The sequence below is a fragment of the Haemaphysalis longicornis genome, unplaced genomic scaffold (genome assembly GCF_048455015.1).
Source record: "Haemaphysalis longicornis isolate Haplotype H1 unplaced genomic scaffold, Haemaphysalis longicornis Haplotype H1 scaffold_4, whole genome shotgun sequence".
NCBI classification, from domain to species: domain Eukaryota; kingdom Metazoa; phylum Arthropoda; class Arachnida; order Ixodida; family Ixodidae; genus Haemaphysalis; species Haemaphysalis longicornis.
In genome coordinates this window covers 42157976-42176549 of record NW_027526361.1, presented here as the reverse complement: position 1 = coordinate 42176549, position 18574 = coordinate 42157976, and the positions used below count along the sequence as shown (strand labels likewise).

Below are 18574 nucleotides of genomic sequence, written 5' to 3'. Positions count from 1 at the left end.
GGAATGGTGATTTTTAGGCGACGGCGTCACCATCGCTGGCGCCTTCCGGCTACTTAAATAGTCTGTGGCAACGACTGCGTCGGTATATCTCAAAGGGAGCACCGGCGGCGAAAACGAGAACTCATACCTGCCATTTAGAGTAACCGAATCCGCGCAGCCTGCGGCAGCGTGTGTGCAGTGAAGTGCAGTTCCAGCGGTTCGAGCTGCTCAAGGGCGTCTGGCCGGTGGCTATGTTAGGTCGGCTCTTCGTGCTTTAGCAGGCTTTTTGAGGCATAGCTTTTTCTGTACAACTGTACGTGGTGCTGATGGCAGACCGGTGTCTTAGTGGCAGGCGCCGTCTGCCCAGGCCAGCAGGCGGGGAATAGTATCGAAAAGCAGCTAGGGGGCGGGGAATACAAATGGCGCGCATCCGAATCCGCGGTGTTTCTCACCGCAAGCTGATGTTGCGAAATCTTCGAGCTAGCAATGCAAAGCGTTCGCGCATGGAGCATGAAACAACGAATCTGCTTGGCGTTCTCCTCCCACCCACCCTCCGTGCCCGGCGCGCAATGAATAGCGTTGTAGCTTTTAAGCCGACCTGTAAGGCATCTTCCGGGAATACGGCGCCAACCTGTCAACACTCTGTCCGTCTGCTCCAGAAAATCAAAACCAAAGCAGCAAAAAGGAAATTGTGGGCGAGGGCCCTGTGTGCTCGGAAGCCGCCATAGGCGTAATTAGCGAGCTTCGGATGTGTTACTGAGCTTTCTACCTCCACGCCCTGCTACGGTACTGGGCAGCTGTGATATGCGATTACTTTAGATATTAAATACGAGAATTCAGAAGACACAGCTGCCAAAGGGCGTTTGTTTCTAACAGTTCCGGCTCCAGCAGCGCCCTTGTTTGCGAGTGTTTTTATAACTCTCAGCAGTGCGACACCGTGCGTTGCTTCGATCCTAAAGTGCGGCCCTCTCCTGTTGTGCCAGACTGGTTCGTGGTTTGGTTGCTGTGTTTCTGTGCACGTGGCCTTTGCGCCTGGGTTCAAACGTACCTGATTAGTCGTCGGCTTGAAGGTTGGAGCATCGCCTCTATTCAAGTAGTAAGGCCTCATTTCAAAATTTTGATCAGGCCCTTGTGCATATTGGTACTGCCTTCATGGAAACAAAGTGCCTGACCATGCTCCTTTATTTTGCCAGGGCCCCCGTCACGATGTGGTTCTGTCACTTTAAATGAGGGGGTCATAAATAATGTGTATTGAACGTATTGGACTGAGGTAATGCCAGGGCAATAAGCAAGCGAAATGGAGGTCAACGTGGAAGCGGTGGTGACTTTCCTACGGTGAATGCAAAACTTAACGGTGTTCCATGATGCTGCCCTCCCGTCTCACGCGTTGGTACAGTAGCATTAGTGGTCAATGCTGTAAATTCACTCGAAATCATTCAAGTAAGCATTTAGAATGCATGCACAGGTGGGAAAGCTCCGCGCGACATGCCTGCGAGTTATCCACAGCATACTAATTACACTGGTATGACAATACGCAAAGCAGATAGCAAGATAGAACGCGACAGACTGTGTGACGATACAGAAAAAGCAGACATCAACGTGATAACTGCTTCATCTCGTGTCGCGCAAGAACAAACCGTTAAAACATGGTAACATGCAAATACCATAATAAGTAGCGGGATCCCGCTATTTATGCAAAAAGGACAGACACCGCTCCTTTTAGATGCGAAGCAGCTTATGGTCGAGCCTGTTCCCTCCGCCGTTGTGTGGGCGCCGTTGTGCGGCGTCCACACCCCCACTGCGCATGCTTGACCAGGCACCGCTGATGATGATTGTGGCAGGATGCCCCTAGGGATTGGCCAACCAAAGAATCGATCACGAGATAGCTTCGCGTTCAACCACCGTCGTCATCTTCCCGTAGGAGAACCCTGAGTAGTATGCGAGGCATTCCTCTTGTCCTCTCCGACGCTCCTCTCCTCTCCGGCATTCCTCCTCTCCTCTCCGAAGCTCCTCTCCTGGATTGCGCAACGAATGGCAATACCTGCGGCTCCGCACTCGATAATGCGAAGCAGCTTAGGGTTAGAGACGCGACGGTAGCCGCTGCATACTCCGCTGGGGCCGCCACTGTAGCTCCGTGGTATAAATGACGCGCGCGAGCGCTCCGCTCCCTTCATTCTCCTCCCGCAACGCCGCGATCGAACTGAAAACTAATGGGAACTTGAGTCGACCCCATGGCTGCTTCGCATACTAGTCATGGTTCCCCTACGGGAAGATGGTGAAATTTTTTTAAAGCGAAAGCTTTCTTAGTGAGACCGATGGCGTTCTGTCAAAAAACTAACACATTTCCCCATAGACCGGTTGCTCGACTGAAAAGCTCTGATAACGTCTCTGGACACATGGCTACTTGACAATCGGTTACTTGAAAATCGCGAAAAAGGAACGGTTCTAAATAGACAACACACGCATGGATCACGAAGACGGATTACAATAGTATATCATTATCTCATAAACCACCTAACCGGGCACATTTAGATCGCAGGTGTGTTTACTTAGTGCGCGAAAAATCGTCGCATGGGTTCGTTCTTCGCTTGCTATTTGGGTCTTTGATGGTTTGGCAATCGGTTGGACGGTTGGACGTATACTTCCAGCGGGAGTTGCACGCAATTGTAGCTTTCGCACTTCTCTCTACTTTTGTTAGGAAGGGATATGGTAAATGTTTACAAGGGTAGTTGTTCTGCACGAGATATGTAAACAACCTGCCACCACCTCTCAAATCAGTGACACGTGACACATTTTGCCCACTTTTGCAGTGTTCAACGTGTGTGATAACGTCAGATTCATGTTGCGTTCCTTGATAACTCGGCAGAGCACCTGAAGCAGTTTTTACGTTGAGGAATTAAAGGAATGGAATTGAACTGCCTGTCCATTCCAGGAGTGGGAATGGGCTAAATTCTGTCATTCCGAGGGAATTGAAAGGAATAGAATCACGACACGTTCCAATTTCTCAAAATGGAATTGGAATGGAATGGGGTAGCCCACTCCGCAACACCAATAAAATCAACTTTACAGCGTGCTTGGAGGCAAAGCCAACTTCATGGCGATGCTAACGTCCTAGAAAAGAAAGTAATGCGTGCTACTGGAAATGACTCCGTAGTCTGTATTTCCCGGTCCAGTCATTCATAACCGACATGGTCTTGTCCGCAGTGTGACCCCGAGAAGTCGCACCAGATGAGAAGCCACCGCATGCGCAAATATATGAGGCCACCGCGATAATGCTGCAAGGACACTGGCTCAAAAAGTGTCCGCTACGGCGCATGGTCTGATGCAAATGCTTAACGACGTACTCAACGTCATTATCGGAACTGACGTCACAATTAGAAATGCATGCATATTAGTGCAGTGCAGTTTAATCCAGCGAATCAGCCGTGAGTGGGCAGCAGTGGAGATAAATACTACGGTGGGAGATGCATCCGCATAACCTTAACCAATATCGTCACTGCTAAGTCCGAACCCATCATTGCATATATACCTCTCATTCCATAAAGCCATTGTGGATGTTTGTCTATCCAGACTCCTTAATCTGGTGAAAATCGTCTTCGTTATCGGGTCACGTCATTTTTTTTAGGTGGTCAGTCAATTTACAACTAATCTGCCTTGAATATCGTAGAAAAATTGTCAGGTGGTTCCCAGGCTTCAGGGAATTCTCTCGCGCCTAGAAACGAAAATTACGAATAAACATCAGTGGCCGGCGGGGAAGACGACCACTCACCAGCACTCGCCACCACCGCAATAGCGCCCGCGACGTGCGCAGGGAACGATTTGTGTGCGCGTAAAGAACCGCTGGCTGCCACGCCGAGGCACGCCGAGGCACCCCGAGCCATTTCCGAGTCCTGGAGACCTCGACGATGTTTATATCAACGGCCGTACACAGGACCCTCTCGCGTGTTACGTGCCTTTCGCGCAGTTGAGTCGTCCCACGGACGCGAATCGCTTCCGACGTTTGTTCCGAGTTCTCTATCCTGATCGCATGCGTAATCTGTGTAACCAAAGTTTTTCCTGAATCATTGAACACCTAAAACTCCCAAAACAAGTCCTTCATTCGAGCCACGACCAAGCTGACGAAATTATGCAATAGACTTGAATAGAGCATGTGGTTAAGTAAGCCCTCATTTTACCCTGAATTCTTAATAGGCAGTACTTCGTTAAAAGCAGTGATGATTAGCTTTTGCAGCAGCACCGCCTGTGGGACCGCTAAGAAAAACTTGGAAGAGAGCGAGAATATTGAGCGACGTTGTCATTCTGCGCAGACGGGCCCCCGGCGGCTGTGCAGCGGGGCGCGTGGGCGACCGCGTCGCCATGCGCTGGCGGCCGTCCTCCTGGTGGCTGCTGCTCCTGCTGACCGCCTGCTGGCTGCACCTGGCCAACCCGCAGATACACCTGTACCTGCCCGAGCGTGAGTAGTGCTGCACCTGCCATCGTCGTCGAGCACGCTATTATATATACTCATGCCGTGCTACACCCGGTGTTTACTCCTTTTCATTCGTTAATCTGTTGCGCATGGGCAGTTACATCTGCCTGTTGACTGCGCCAATTATAGGGCCGCTGGCACAGCCCACTGATAAAATGGAAGCTCCCAGAGCGAACAAGTTAAAAAGATCGATACCAACGTTTTCGACTTATTGGCCGCCATTTTGTAACTGGAACTGTGCTAACCCCCATTCAACTGGCGCAATCGACAGGATGGTCTAACTGCGCATGCGCGGCACAGTTCGGAACATGCCAACTTGTTATCAATGTCTATACTCAATTACAAAGGTCTATATGCGATAATGCACCAACACTTCTGTCATATCGTCCCGAAACATTGTAAAAAGTTCATTATGCGCATGCGCACAGCCACCTTTCCTGTGTCCGCGTTTAATCAACAGCTTAGGTACCATGTTGAGCACCGCAACAGGACCGGATCTGTGGTGTGCACGAAATGATGCGAAGGGTTCTGTCGCAGTAAGGCTATGTTCAGACTACCGACGCAAAAGCCATATCGTGATACATGGATGTAAAAAAAGACGTGTCAAGCAGTTCGGTTGCCTGACACGTGAAATGTAGTCATTCTTTAAAGTTATTACGTCAGTTGCGACAACATTCTGAACCAGGCCTAACTTTGCCTCGCTTCCGTTAGCACATAGCGCATAACTGTCCCTTCTCAGAGATTTGGGTCAAACGGCGCAGTTTTTAGCAGCCTGCTAAAACCATGCCACACACCCGACATTTTACAGCGAGAGCTTAAAGCCTCGTTATACCGAAGTTCTCGAGACGGAACACTTCGTTATATGAGGCACTTAGTTAAAAGTGAGAATGCTTAGCTCTCCTTTCGCTATGGTTGGGACCATGGGAAACTTTTAAAAAAGTTGGATTTCGAACAAAGCAATTTCGTTATACCGACGGTTTTACTGTATGGTGCAAATGTGCGACCGTGTGCACGTACGCGCGTCTCGGCGCAGACCTGGAGGAGGAGGCCGAGTCCGGCTACGCGCACCGCCAGGGCCAGTGCTCGTACGGCCGGGACGACCGGTGCACCTTCGTGCTGCTCTGCCTGCTGTCCGGAGGCAGCGCTGCGGGCCGGTGCGGGAACAGCGTGCTGTACACGTGCTGCGTGCGGCCCAGCACGCGCTCCTCGCTGCCGGCCGACCACGCTTCGCAGACGCTGCACGCGCGAAGCCCCGCCGCGGCCGCAAGGACCACGCAGCGAAAGTACTACCACGTGGACGACGACGAGAGTGAGACGCCTGCACGCGTGCATGTGTGCTTGCGCGCACATACACGCACACTATATTTGTGTCGAACTATAGATTTAGTCTGTGCTAACACACACTTGGAATAACAAATTTAAGCTTAGGCGAAACACATGTGCGGAGAACGACGCGTTTTCGCGCGCGCGGTTTACCCCTCTCGAAAACCGGTTATGCAGCCTTCATGTGTCTTCCTGAACGCTGCCGTACCGGTTTCCGGAAAGGGAAAAAACGCGCGCGGAAACACGTCGTTCTCCGCACGTGTGTTTCGCCCTCTGAGCGTGGAACGTGATAGCGTAGTCGGGCCCCGCTCGCACCGCAGGAAAACTTTACGAACGATGAAAACTTTCCGCTCCTTCTCCCACGCCATCTGTTTTGGGGCAGACACCTTACGATTCCGGCAGTCGCAGTAGGCTCCGCAAGGTGGCTCTACGAGATTTTTATCTCACGACGATTTTTCGCTCACAGTCAAAGCTGAGGGCGAAGCCGGATTTTTTGCGACACGCAGTCATTAACACTACGCGTTAAATAGAAAGGGGCTAGCAGTAGGAATAATACGTCCAGGATGGCAAACGTAAATTGTTTATGACATATTGCCAGTGATGACGTATGGGGTAGAAACTTGGCGCCTTACCGGGCCTTTGAAAAGAATACGTAGGTCAGCTAGAAGCAGTAGAAGACTATTATCGCGATGGATAGACAACAAACAAGGAAAATTCGGGGCAAAGGATGAAGTACAGGCCAGGAAAAGTTAGGGATCAAGGGGAAGGAGGGGGCGGGGCGCTGAGAGGAACATCGAAGGGGCGAGAAAAATCAATTCTGTATTTCAGAAGTTCTCCTTAAGCGGGCGTTGTTGTTTTTTCTTCACGTGATCTCGTTTACGCTGGGTGAAACTAAAACCTGAGAAAGATATCTTTTTGTCAGGAAATAATGGCTACGTTTGTCTGCTACTTCTCAACAACAACGTTTGTCGCGGGCATCACGGAGGCAGCAATTAAATTGTGTTTGGTGAATTGCACAACTGCTTTGCACTCCTTCGTTCAAGCCTAACGTCTCTTGCTCGCAAAACTCCTGGCCACGTGACTGCAGAGCGCAGACGAAAGCAGCTATATGAAACACTGTGAATAAACAGCCCACCCGCAAGTAACCACCTTTCCTCGTAACCACCATAATTAAGAGTCTGGTAGTACTTGCACCAAGTTTAATGGCGTGGAAGATGAACTGCCCAAGGCACCCCGTTAGAGTTACGAAATACAAGCACGTACCGTGCTTGTTGCGGGGAAGGGCAACTGCTCTTATCCGCCGCGGTGGCTCAGTGGCTAACTACTGTTGAGTCCAAGAACGCGGACCTCGTACCCCTGCGCGCCAGCCATTTCCCTAAGAAAAAACAAGGACGTCAGTGTGTCGACATTGGGGTACACGTTAAAGACTCGCGGGTGGTCTAAATTTGTTCGTTACTTTCCACTATACGGAGTTGATTGATTGATTGTGGGGGTTTAACGCGCCGACGCAACGCAGGCGATGAGGCGCGCCGTAGTGGAGGGCTCCGGATTAATTTTGACCACCTGGGGATCTTTAACGTGCGCCGAAATCTCGTACACACGGACGTTTTTGCTTTTCGCCTCCATCAGAAAAGCGGCCGCCGCGGCCGGGAATCGAACCCGTGACCTCGTGCTCAGCAGCGCAACGCCTTAGCCACTGAGCCACCGCGACGGGTCTCACTATACGGAGTGCCCCACCACCCAGGTGCAACTTCGGCGCGAAACCTCACAAAACTTTAAATTTTAAAGGAATATTTCTTTACGTACTCGTCTCTTTTTTTAATCATTACTCTTTGAAGGTGCACCAGAACAGAAATGCAACGTTATGCATACCTTAAGGTATGCAGTCTTTTTTCTCCCTAAATATACATATTTACAAAAAAAATTGAAATCTAAAAGTTCTGCGCTTCTCTTGATATGAAAGCCTTCTAGCGTGCTGTTCCTTGTCTCATTACTGGGGTTCTGTTTTTTTAATTGGTTCAAACAGCCTCACATTTCCTAGTTTTTATTTCTTTCCGCGTAGCAAAAGTCCTGCTGGATCACAAAGGATTGTAAGTTACGCTCGCCAGCATAACAGCTTCATCGGGAATTGCTTTGCATGTAGCATGCGTATAATTCGGCAAACTTTGATTGAGATTTAAAGTTTCGCGCAAATGTTGACAAGTGTTGGAAAATGCGTTAACCACCACAGAGTCAAAGCGCTTATGCACACAAATTGTCAGTTACACAGCACCAGCCAGTGTGAATCAAAATTAATGGCAGCACGTGTGCCTTTGCGCTCGCACTTCCCACATTCGCTTCGTATACATGTGAATGTGAGAAACACGCTGTCTCCTCGTCCCTGGTCAAGACAACAGGGCCAAAGGCCAGAGGAAACGAGTTTTCTAAAGCACAAGGTGTACCTACAGGGGAACTGGTGAACGCCCGCCATTACCTACGGAAGAGTTGTTACTTTCCCATTTTTGCTGTAATGTTTGCTCAATTAATAAACTTTTACTGCCACGTCTAATTTATTGATTATTGACCGAAACATTTCAACTTCACTTACAGGGGATCAAAAAGGTAATACAAGAACCTGGGTTAATAGATCAAAATGTATTGAGCATAACGTCCCCTCCCCCCCCCCATTGAGTAGCGGTGGTTAGTAGTGTAAGCGGACATTTTGCTGTAACTATACAGAATGTCGAAAGCAGTATAGGAACTGTTTGTGTGAGTGCGTGCGTAAGTAAACGCGATGCCGCTCTTCGTGCCTGTGTTGTGTCTGACCCGTCTGACTTGGACAGTCTGCGGCAGGTCAACGAACAAACCGCAGAGGAGAATCATCGGCGGTGAGGACGCCCAGTACGGAGAGTTCCCATGGCAGGTCAGTCGGTTCGTCCCGGTTGCGTCCCTTAAAGAGGGCGCATTCCCTTTTTCCAACCTGCTTTGTCAGGGAATTACCCTGAATGCGAACACGGGAATTATTTGTATGCGTTGACTTGCAGGCCCATATCAAGATCTCCCGTCAACAGTGCGGTGGCGCGCTCGTCAACCACTTCTACGTTGTTACAGCGGCACACTGCGTGCATCAGTGAGTACGGGGGCAAGTCCGTGCGTGCTTGAAGCTTTCTAGCTGTTTTCTTTCATGAAAAAGCATGAAGTCCGGTATATAAGATTAAGTTCAAATGTATGGGTGAGCCTTCGCGAGTTTGAGGAATGCGAGGGGTGAGCTGTGGTTGGTTTCTTGCATTCACTTTTTCTGAGCACTTGCGGTTTCCTGGAATGGTGTCACACATGAGAAGAACCAACTGCGGACGACTAGTGCGCGCGGCCCCTGCCGTTTTTATGTTTGCACAGACATGCCCTATAAAGCAGCTAAGCTTTCGTATATAGACCTATGCCAATTCGAATAACTCAGAGGCTGCTGTTGCATCTAAGCCGCTATTGTGTCCAACGCTGTCACACTCCCTCACCATCATTCCCAACCCCGCGCTATCGCAGCTAGTTTCTAACCTCCCTGTTTCTTTTTACGCATGATATATATGTGCTGGTTACGTTTTTGCAGCTATTCATCTGTAGTGAACTCTTAAATTATTGACAGGTGTGGAATGATCCGAAACCAAGCGGAATGTATTTTAAGCTACAACACACTTTTTCTTCATTGTGGCTCTAATTTAGACTGCTCCTTTCTTACGAAACCGAGGCATATTTGGTTACAGAATTTCTCAGCCTCCACGTCAGAACTGTCAAATACGGAAGCTGGGTGCATACATCGCGTGATTTTTCCATTCAATTTTTTTCTTTACCGCACAAATGTTATTTTTTTGTGTGTGTGTGTGAGGAGCACCCGTGGGAGCCCGGGCCGTGGGAAACTGCAGCTCTACTAACCGTGAATATGGCTCGTTCAAGACTTTTCACTAAGAGCCTCCACGACGCAATATCTAAAGAACAGATGTGATGCGTATTCGGAGCACTGTGATTGAGTGGGGAATTTTGCTGTCACGAAATGGTGAAGAAAATTAGGTGCAGCAAATTCTGCAGAGACGGTGGATGCAACAGACATCATCACTTCGCCGCCCATCATACAGGCAGACCATGCAGTATGACGCAAAATTCTAGCATTTATACTTATACGTAGCAACCCCCTGACAAACCATGAAATAAGACGCAAATCCTTCAACGTCTAGCAACCAACTGACAACCACGCAAAAGGGTGCAAATTCTGCGTTCATATCTCCACGAGAATGCACCCTGCACAAAGGACTGAGCCTCCATTTTGAGAAGCCACATCCGCAAGGAGCGCTTGCGTGTTCCCGCCCAAGTGTCCAGACGCGTCGACATAACTTGACGCATTACTCCTATCATCCAGAGATAGTGACGCATTGCCAACGTATTATACCAGCGTGTAGTGGTGGCCGCTAATTGCCGCGTTCTCCTCTCACGCCCACGCGCAGCACTCCTCTGCGGCGCATCTCTGTGATCCTGGGCGCGTACGACATCCAGGACCAGCGGTACCAGCTGTCGCAGGCGCAGGCGTTCAGCGTGCTGGAGAAGAAGATCCACCCGAGCTTCGCCTTCTCGGCCTCGCAGCCGGACCGCTTCGACGTGGCGCTGCTCAGGCTGGACCGGCACGTGCGCTACCAGGAGAACATCCTGCCCATCTGCCTGCCCCCGAGAGGGTGGACCTTCGAGGGCTGGCGCGCCACCGTCACGGGATGGGGCAAGACGGACTCCACGCTCAGTACGCTTTCTTCCCCCTCTCCAACCTGGAGCGGATAGTCTGTCTTGGGCTACCTAAACACAAAAATCTGTCTGTCTGTCTGTCTGTCTGTCTGTCTGTCTGTCTGTCTGTCTGTCTGTCTGTCTGTCTGTCTGTCTGTCTGTCTGTCTGTCTGTCTGTCTGTCTGTCACGAATCGGCCAGAAATGCTACTGGTGTGGCCGGTTTCCTAGAGGGTTACTGACACATTGGGAATTGGTTGGTAAGTGATGGGTGATGGGAAGGAGAGTGAGAAAGCATGATATAAAGGGTGAGGGAAATATAGGAAGAAAAGAAAGAAGGCTATAGGGAATAGCGTTTCGGCAGGGGGACCGGGAGGGGAGACGGTAAGGGAATGTTCGATTGGAAGAGGAGCATGACTGGGGTGGGGGAATACGAATGGGAGGGGAAACAGAATTGGTGATGGTGATGGGATTAGAGAAGGAAGAGAGGAAAAAAAGGAGGGTAGAGAGGAGAAGTGGAGGAACTGGGTGTGATAGAGAGAAAGGAGGAGGGAGGAAAGATGATGACAGGAATGTGGGGTTGAGGAGGGAGAGGACGATGGCAAAAATAATGTAGCGGAAAGGGGAAGTGGAAGACTCTGAAGATAATGAAGTGGACGGGGATAGCGATTGGAGGAGGGAATATGAGAGGGAGAACGAGAGGAGGGGAGGAAAGTGTAGCATAATAGGAACGTGGAGGAGGGAAAAGATGGGCAAAAAGGCGTGGCGGAAGGCGGTGGGGTAGGGAGGAGAGTTGAGGTGGGCGATTGATCTTGGGAATATGGAGCGAATATGAGAGAGGGGATGTGGAATGAGTAGCGGTGATGGTAATCGGGAGAGGGAGAGGATATAAGGTGGGGGAGATGTGGGAGGGGGAAAGAGGCGGGATGGGGTAAAGAAAGGGAAGAAAGAATGCGACCAGCGAACACAGTAGGGTGAGGGGAATAGGAGGTGGCTGAAATATGTAGAGCGCCAGGTACAGATAAGAGGGGCAATACATGAAGGAAGAAAGAAGGAGGTGATAGAGGATCGGAGGGGAGAGGGTACATTGGGAGGGAGGAAGGTGTGAGCGAGGGTTGGGAAACTGAAGAGGGGTACTGGAGGGAGAGTGGGGAAGAGAGGAAAGGAAATGTAATAATTTAGGGGTAATCATAGCAGGAGTGGAAAGGGACAGAGGGGGTTACGTGGGGAGAGAGGGGGATGCATAAAGTGACAGGAGTGGCTGAAACGTCATTGTCTATGGGCCACATTTGTAGCGAAGCAAGCAGATACGCGGCCAGTTCAGCCTCTCACGGGTGTCGTCTGGAGCCCACCCAAGACGCACTGCAGGAAAGCCAACTTTCTCTGACGATGATGATGACCGTAGGGGAAGTGAAAAAAAATTAAGATGCTAACCGTGATCGGAGTCGAACATGGGTCCCTCCCGTTATCAAGCCAACGTCTTTAAGATTACGCCATTCCGGCACGGTTGAAGCAGTTTGGATTTGCAGAGGGGTGCATGGACATGATAAATGAGACCGAAAATGCACCCTTCCGTCTAACGACGGCGACGGTAGAACGCTAGGGGAAGCCATGGAATGCACGTATCCGTACAGCACTAGGGAGCACAATCGCAGTGCAGTAAACCGCCCCGATAAGGAACAGGTGTTTGCATAAAGAGCGCAGTTTAATGTCATACTCTCGACAAATAGCAGATCGTCCCGGTAGATCACGTTACATATACGGTACATGCAACGCATTGCAATGTACGCACCATTCAAATAGGGTCCGCTCGCTTCTGGGTTGATTCGTTTGGTGTTGGAGTTTATTTTGGAAAGCTTTGCGTTCCCCCTCCGTTGTAGTTTCGACAGAAGGGTAGTTTATTTTTTTAATTACAAAATCTCCAGGAAAAGCCAATCAAAATAAGACCGCAGACCTTTTTTTTTTTGTTTTTAAGATATGACACCAAAGCCAGCCATACGAGAATTAAAAAATTGATGCCGCTTAGCTCAGCTAACATTGGATATGCAAAGTAAACGCTTGGCTTTCTCTGGTTGAGTCTTAATTTCGCTCGGCTAACCTTTGATGTAGCTGTATTGCCGACCACGGCTCAAAGGCGTTCGGTCCCGTGCAACGCTCACAGGAAGAGGCCCGGCGAACGCGGCGTTCATTCGCGGTGAACGCGGCGTTCCTTTTCGCCGGGCGCGAGACGAGTCACGTAGCCCGAGACGACCCAGCGGCGCATGCGTGGGAGGCTGCGGGGATGGCCGGCTGCCGATCAGCTGACCGGCGTGCTAACTATGATAACTATAGGCCTCCTCGATTATCAGACCCGGATCGTCCGCGGACTGCCCGAGACGTGATCCGCCGCTCGATTTCCCCATGTTCCTATAGGGCTTCCGGTCCGAACGCAGTCCTCGGACTGCCCGCGGATCGTCCAGGACTAGTAAATCGAGGAATCCCCATGTTTTAGTGCTGGCCCTTATTACATCACCCGTTCCCATTATACGTCACTGTAGCGCAAAATTTTAAAGTTTCTCAATATTTCTCGCAGTTTTCTTTTGTTGTTAAAAACCGTCTCTCGCGGCTGGAATTGAGCTGAGCGAGTTACCAAAGGCTATTTCTTTCACATTGAACAAAGTTGTGTTTTGTCTTGATAGCTACATTAAAATTTTGTGGGAAAAAGTATCGTTCAAATTGAGTATATGCAATTAAGCTAACATGCGAAATAAAAGTTGACCACACCTTCTAGAAATCCCGAACTAGATGTAAATACGCGACCAGTCTCGGGCACGGTGGAGGGGGAAATAGATTTGCCTATGCGCTGGTATAGGGAAATCTTTGTTCTCTTCGGTACAGAAAAACTCAGGAGAAGTATCCACGTGGCCCTCATTAGCGGCTTGATCAGTGGCGGGACCCGCGTTATCCCGCTCATGACTGAAGTCTTTGAGATTCTTCAACTTCAATATATCGGCATGAGACCCTAGACGGCTGACTTGACATTCTAATAACTGCTATCAAAAAAGAGCTCGAACCTACAGGTATACAGCATGCGCAACGCCATTCCTTGTATAAGGGCAGACAGACTGTCTGCAGTGACGACGGACCGCCCAAGGAGATGGATGCATGACCTACCTCGAGTGGCTCAGTTGCTGACAATGCGCGAGAATGGTTCCTGTCTCCGGTGGAGTTGATTGGATGGGAACGAAAAACAGAAAACCCCTATCATTGCCGGGAGTAGTACAAGGCAAAAAAAAAACGTAATGTGTTTTAAATTAAATGAATCCTCTGCCACTGCCATTTATATTTGGGGGAACCTCGTGAGTCATTCTTCCTCCTGGTATGTCCCTCGAAGTCTGCCACTTTTACTAGCCGTAAAGGTCTGCAGCCAGCTCGCGGTGGCTCTCCCCGTCTGCGCAGGTAACCGCTACGGCACGCGGGTCCTGCAGAAAGTGGAGGTGCCCATCATCACACGCAGCGAGTGCGAGCACTGGCACCACATCCGTGGCATCCGCATCAGGATACACCAGGAGATGATGTGCGCCGGCTACAAGGAAGGCCGGAGGGACGCCTGCGTGGTAAGCCACGACAACTCTAGGTGTATCTTCTTTAACGTTCTCCGGGGAGACACTCGAGTTTATGCTCGCACCGAAGTGAACTTCTCAACCTGTGTTATTTGCGGAGTCAAGCTTTGTGTGTTTGAACTAATGAAATTATTCACCGCAATGAAAGGTGAGGGCACCAGGCGTAAACCTTTCGAGAGGGTCTGATGAATTGTTGAAATTACGTCATAGCGCTTGTCCATGCTGGTGATGCGAGAACGATCTCTTTTACGCAATATTCCTTTAGAACCAGAAATCAGAATCCTGAGCCACTGTCTGTCTGTTTCTTCAGGGTGATTCTGGTGGACCGATGATGCTGAACCTGAACGGCCGTTGGACACTGGTGGGAATCACGTCAGCGGGCTTCGGCTGTGCGCAGTCCTTCCAGCCGGGCATCTACCATCAGGTGTCCATGTCCGTTGACTGGGTCCTCGCCAACATGCAGTGATAAGCGACCAAAACCAAGGCGACAGTGCGGTTGTGCGTGCGTGAGACGTCCACGATTGTGCGTGCGTGAGGTGCCCGTCCCTTTACAAGAGGAGATCGACGAGCATCAAGTTGATGGAAGCTGGCGACCACGCACGGTTACTACAGCGGGGAACGACTCGTGATAGCGTAGCTTGTCTGAAGGAAAATTCCACTCATTACCAACGCGTTTCCGACCATGAGGGCTAATCGAACGTCTGGAGTCACTCATATCTTACCGGAAGAATACCGAACTTACGGATTTCGCGAGGGTACTTCTGGCTGTAGATTGAAAATTTCATGAGCTGTGTACCGTACTAGCCAATCCCGTGCTGCTGTTAGAGTACCTTTGTGTAACAAAATTCTATAAAAGATAGTTTAATTTTTAAAAAAGGTGTTATGCTGTGGAGCTACCGGATCAGGAATAAAAGTTAAGACACGAAGTAACATACCACACAATTTGGACTCAAAGCGTTAGGACTCAATTTGGACTCAAAGCGTTAGTTTGGACTCACAATTTGGACTCAAAGGACTCTTTGGCGTTGGAGCGACAGCAAACTTGTGGTTCGTTGCATTAGTGGGGTTCTCGCAAGCTGTTGAAATATCGATCGAACGTTTGTAAGTGTAAGTGGAAGCTCCCCATTCAGCAGTTAATAGGGCAATCACATTAGTATGGGCAGGAATGGAACCACGACAGACATCACAAACTGCCACTTCGATGTGAAAAAAAGGACGTTCGAGTTGGTTAGGTGACTACGATTTTCTCGGTGAATAAAAAATTCACCACCACCATCATATATATAACTTCAAGAACAGCGTAAAGCCACCCGATGGTCGAGCTATCACGACGATAATTTGTTATATTTAAATTTTGAAGTGACATCAGGATTCGTAGCACATTTTTTCGTGACCGTATCTTTCTTTTTTTGTTGTTGTTGTAACGGTTCGTCGCCCCCGCCCTTTTCTTTTCAGCCGCTTGCTCCACATATGATTAATCCCTTTCTTGACTGTGAGATAACCCAAGCCCGGAGATATCAGCGTCCTGAATGCACAATAGCGAATAATGGCATCGTGGCGACACGCAGCTTAGCTTGCCAACCGTGCTCGCCAAGGTCCTCTCTGTACTTGCTTTGTTGAGGATGCGTATGACTGCGGGAAAGCAGCAGGCGCGCACGCATGGTCGTCCACGCGCGGAGTGCCTCAGGCGATGCAACCTTGACATTGCAAATACACAAAGAAAACGCGATGTGCCCCAGAAGTAATATGACAGATTCACGCTGCATTTTAGCGCACAGAATATTACGCTGCTGTTGCAACACTAAGGTCAACTCGTCGTAGCTACTGCGGTTTATCAGCCGGAAACGGTTGGCTTAAAAAATGACGAATGTATGAACCTGGCTGCCGTATTTCCATTATCATTGGCCACTGATTAAGCTAATTAGCATGCCTTTAGAGTTCTTTTTTGGCAGGATTCGATGCCAGTGCCGCTATAATTTGCTGCTTTAAAAGCGAAAGTGGCCAATTTCAAGAGAAAGTTTCAACGAAAGACGCTCACTAAAAGTCAAATGTCTTAAGCTTCGGAAGGAGAATTCTGAATAGATTTACTACCACAAATGCAACGGCTCCAGCGTCGTTAAGAGACCAGCTTTCTAATTCCGGATAGACTAAGGAAACGTAATTCGTTTTTTTTTAAACGCCTTCGTCAATGTTAGTCACATAAGCAACCACAAACCGCACCGGGTGCAAAAGTGACAAGAGCCGTGCGTCCTTTTGTTTAGGTTCAGATACTTCAACAGTATTGCTGAAGGATGCCCAACGCAGTCGTAGAATACGAGGGCCTGATGAATGAGTATGGGAAAAAAAAATCTATCTCGCCCTCGACCTGGGGCTGACCAGGCGCTCCTTAAAAGATTGATTTTTTACCAAGGCAGGCAGGATCGGATTACAAGTGCGTGAAATACTCAACGACGCTTCAACTCCCGAGAAAGGCCCTCAAGACGTCAACCCGTTGGCAGCCACGCGCCACCAAGGACAAAAAACAGGGACGAACGTCGAGGGTTCGGTGTCCGGCCCGTTGTGATGTGAGTGCTCAGTGACAGAAATTAGTGTTGTGCAGAAGGACACCTCTGCGACCGAATCGACGAATACGGACGACGTGCCAATCGTGTCCCTCCGAACGAGGGAGCGAACCGCGTGGCTGGCCTCGTTTTGTTTTGCCCTTATTAGCACAAAGGACCACGTGTTCTGCGTCCAGCCTGTGAAATATGTGTTGTTACAGAGACTCATTAAATGTTATAGGCATTCCCAGCTCATCCACTCGTTCCACTTGTGTTTTTGTGCGTCTTTTTGTCACCGGTGATCTATAGTTGCGTTACAGGCAAGCTATTCTGGCTTGGACACATCTGGAAGCAGCGCACTGTAGAAAGAAAAGCTTCTGCCATCTGTTTACAAATGAAACCTACCAAGCATTCTGAATTATAAATTTTAAAAATTGTGTCGCGCACAGGCGGTCTTCTTTTGGGCTTAACTATACAGTTTCCGCCCGACCAGCCACACCAAAATACGTGTAAAGGTGGCTAAAGGCACAGTTTTTAAGTAGAATACATACTGCTATCGAAATAAATGAACGTCGCTCCGGCCCTGCCATAGTTAATGACAGACTTACCAGCTTTGCAGCCCGCCAAGCCACTGCAGCTTATATATAGAAAAGAGAGAATCAGGGGAGAACGTAGCTACGCCAATATCGGGGCGAAGATCGGAACGGGTGTCAGACAAGGTGCACGACGAAAAAGGGGGCGATAAGGCCCGAAGTTGCGCCTCGATCATTATTTTCCTTTCACTGGTTCTGAAAACCTACGCTGTCATGCTTGTCGGTATAACATAATTCGCTGATTAGTCGCTGGTCGAGCGATTGGAGCTCGTTTCTGAGCATGTTGCAGACTGTGGCGTGTATCACGAGGTAGGAATTTTCGAGGTATTTTTTGCTAACTCGGCAGGCAACAATAGGCGCTTATCGACAGTCGTCATCCGGTGCTCAGGCTCTCTTTTTATTAAGTGCGAATGCACTTTATAAGCGACCCCAAACCATCCACCGCCGGCGGCGGCGGCGGCGGCGTCCGCAGTGCTCCTTTATATTTAAAAAAGAAACAGCATCCGGCGCCAGGTTTCGATCCGAGGACTTTGCGGCCGCAGCGCGACGCTCTACCGACCAAGCCACGGACGCGACGGTGATATCAGTGTTAGTGACGCGCCTTATATCTTTAACGCATTCAAACTACGTCGTCAGCGGCGTGCGTTGGCGACTCAGCGGCGTTATAGCGGCTTGATAACTGCGTGGTGTACACGTGATACTACAAACCCGATGGAAGAGATGGAAGAGAAGGCGGCGAGGCGGTGGGCTGCGGGGGCCGAGCGCAAGCGCCGCAAGCGGGCCGACAACCGTGCATTCGCACTTTCACATTCTCCCCCTCGGGGAAATGCGGGGGAATTTTTTGTCGTGAAAATTGTTCTCACGCGTTCACGGCGACAGCAACCCGAAGGTTATGAAGCCTAATTTGCTTAAACGCTATCGAGGCAATTATTAACCGCACAAGCTTGCGTGCACATACGCGCCAAAGTTTTTTTATCGCCACGTTCTTTCTTTCTAGAGAGTCGTGCATGGGGAAGGTCTCGCTCCTCGGTGGTGGCAGAAAAGTGATATACTGCACAAAGAAGCGAGTCTACATTGCAAAAAATGATTTGCTCCCTCATTAATATTTTGGTGGTTAGGCCCACTTAGTTTTGGCTAAAGGTGTCCGCGTCTGCACGCAAACTGGAAGAATCAGTTCCTAAAATTGAACGTGCACGCAAAGCAAGCTACCCCCTCGTAATATCTGAGCGATAATGATCGGCCGGACACTGAGTAACTTCTGGTTAATCAGCCCTAAAAAAATCTGTGGTGAGCCGGAAAGCAGCCGCGGTCTTGAAATTCGGATTCCGAAA

The 18574-nt window shown here is 49.6% G+C and overlaps 1 protein-coding gene across 4 annotated transcripts in view; it reads left to right on the top strand.

The window, feature by feature from the left end:
• LOC144178584 (trypsin-1-like) overlaps positions 1–16918 on the top strand; it is an 88304-nt gene extending 71386 nt beyond the window's left edge. For all 4 annotated transcript variants that reach the window (XM_077706540.1, XM_077706539.1, XM_077706541.1 and 1 more), the window contains exons 2-8: positions 4287–4432; positions 5481–5756; positions 8593–8672; positions 8794–8879; positions 10243–10529; positions 13947–14104; positions 14421–16918. In XM_077706540.1, coding sequence (XP_077562666.1) covers positions 4336–4432; positions 5481–5756; positions 8593–8672; positions 8794–8879; positions 10243–10529; positions 13947–14104; positions 14421–14576 — 1140 coding nt within the window. In that variant the 5' untranslated portion in view covers positions 4287–4335 and the 3' untranslated portion in view covers positions 14577–16918. The remainder of the gene's footprint in view (positions 1–4286; positions 4433–5480; positions 5757–8592; positions 8673–8793; positions 8880–10242; positions 10530–13946; positions 14105–14420) is intronic.
• Positions 16919–18574: the final 1656 nt, after the last annotated feature.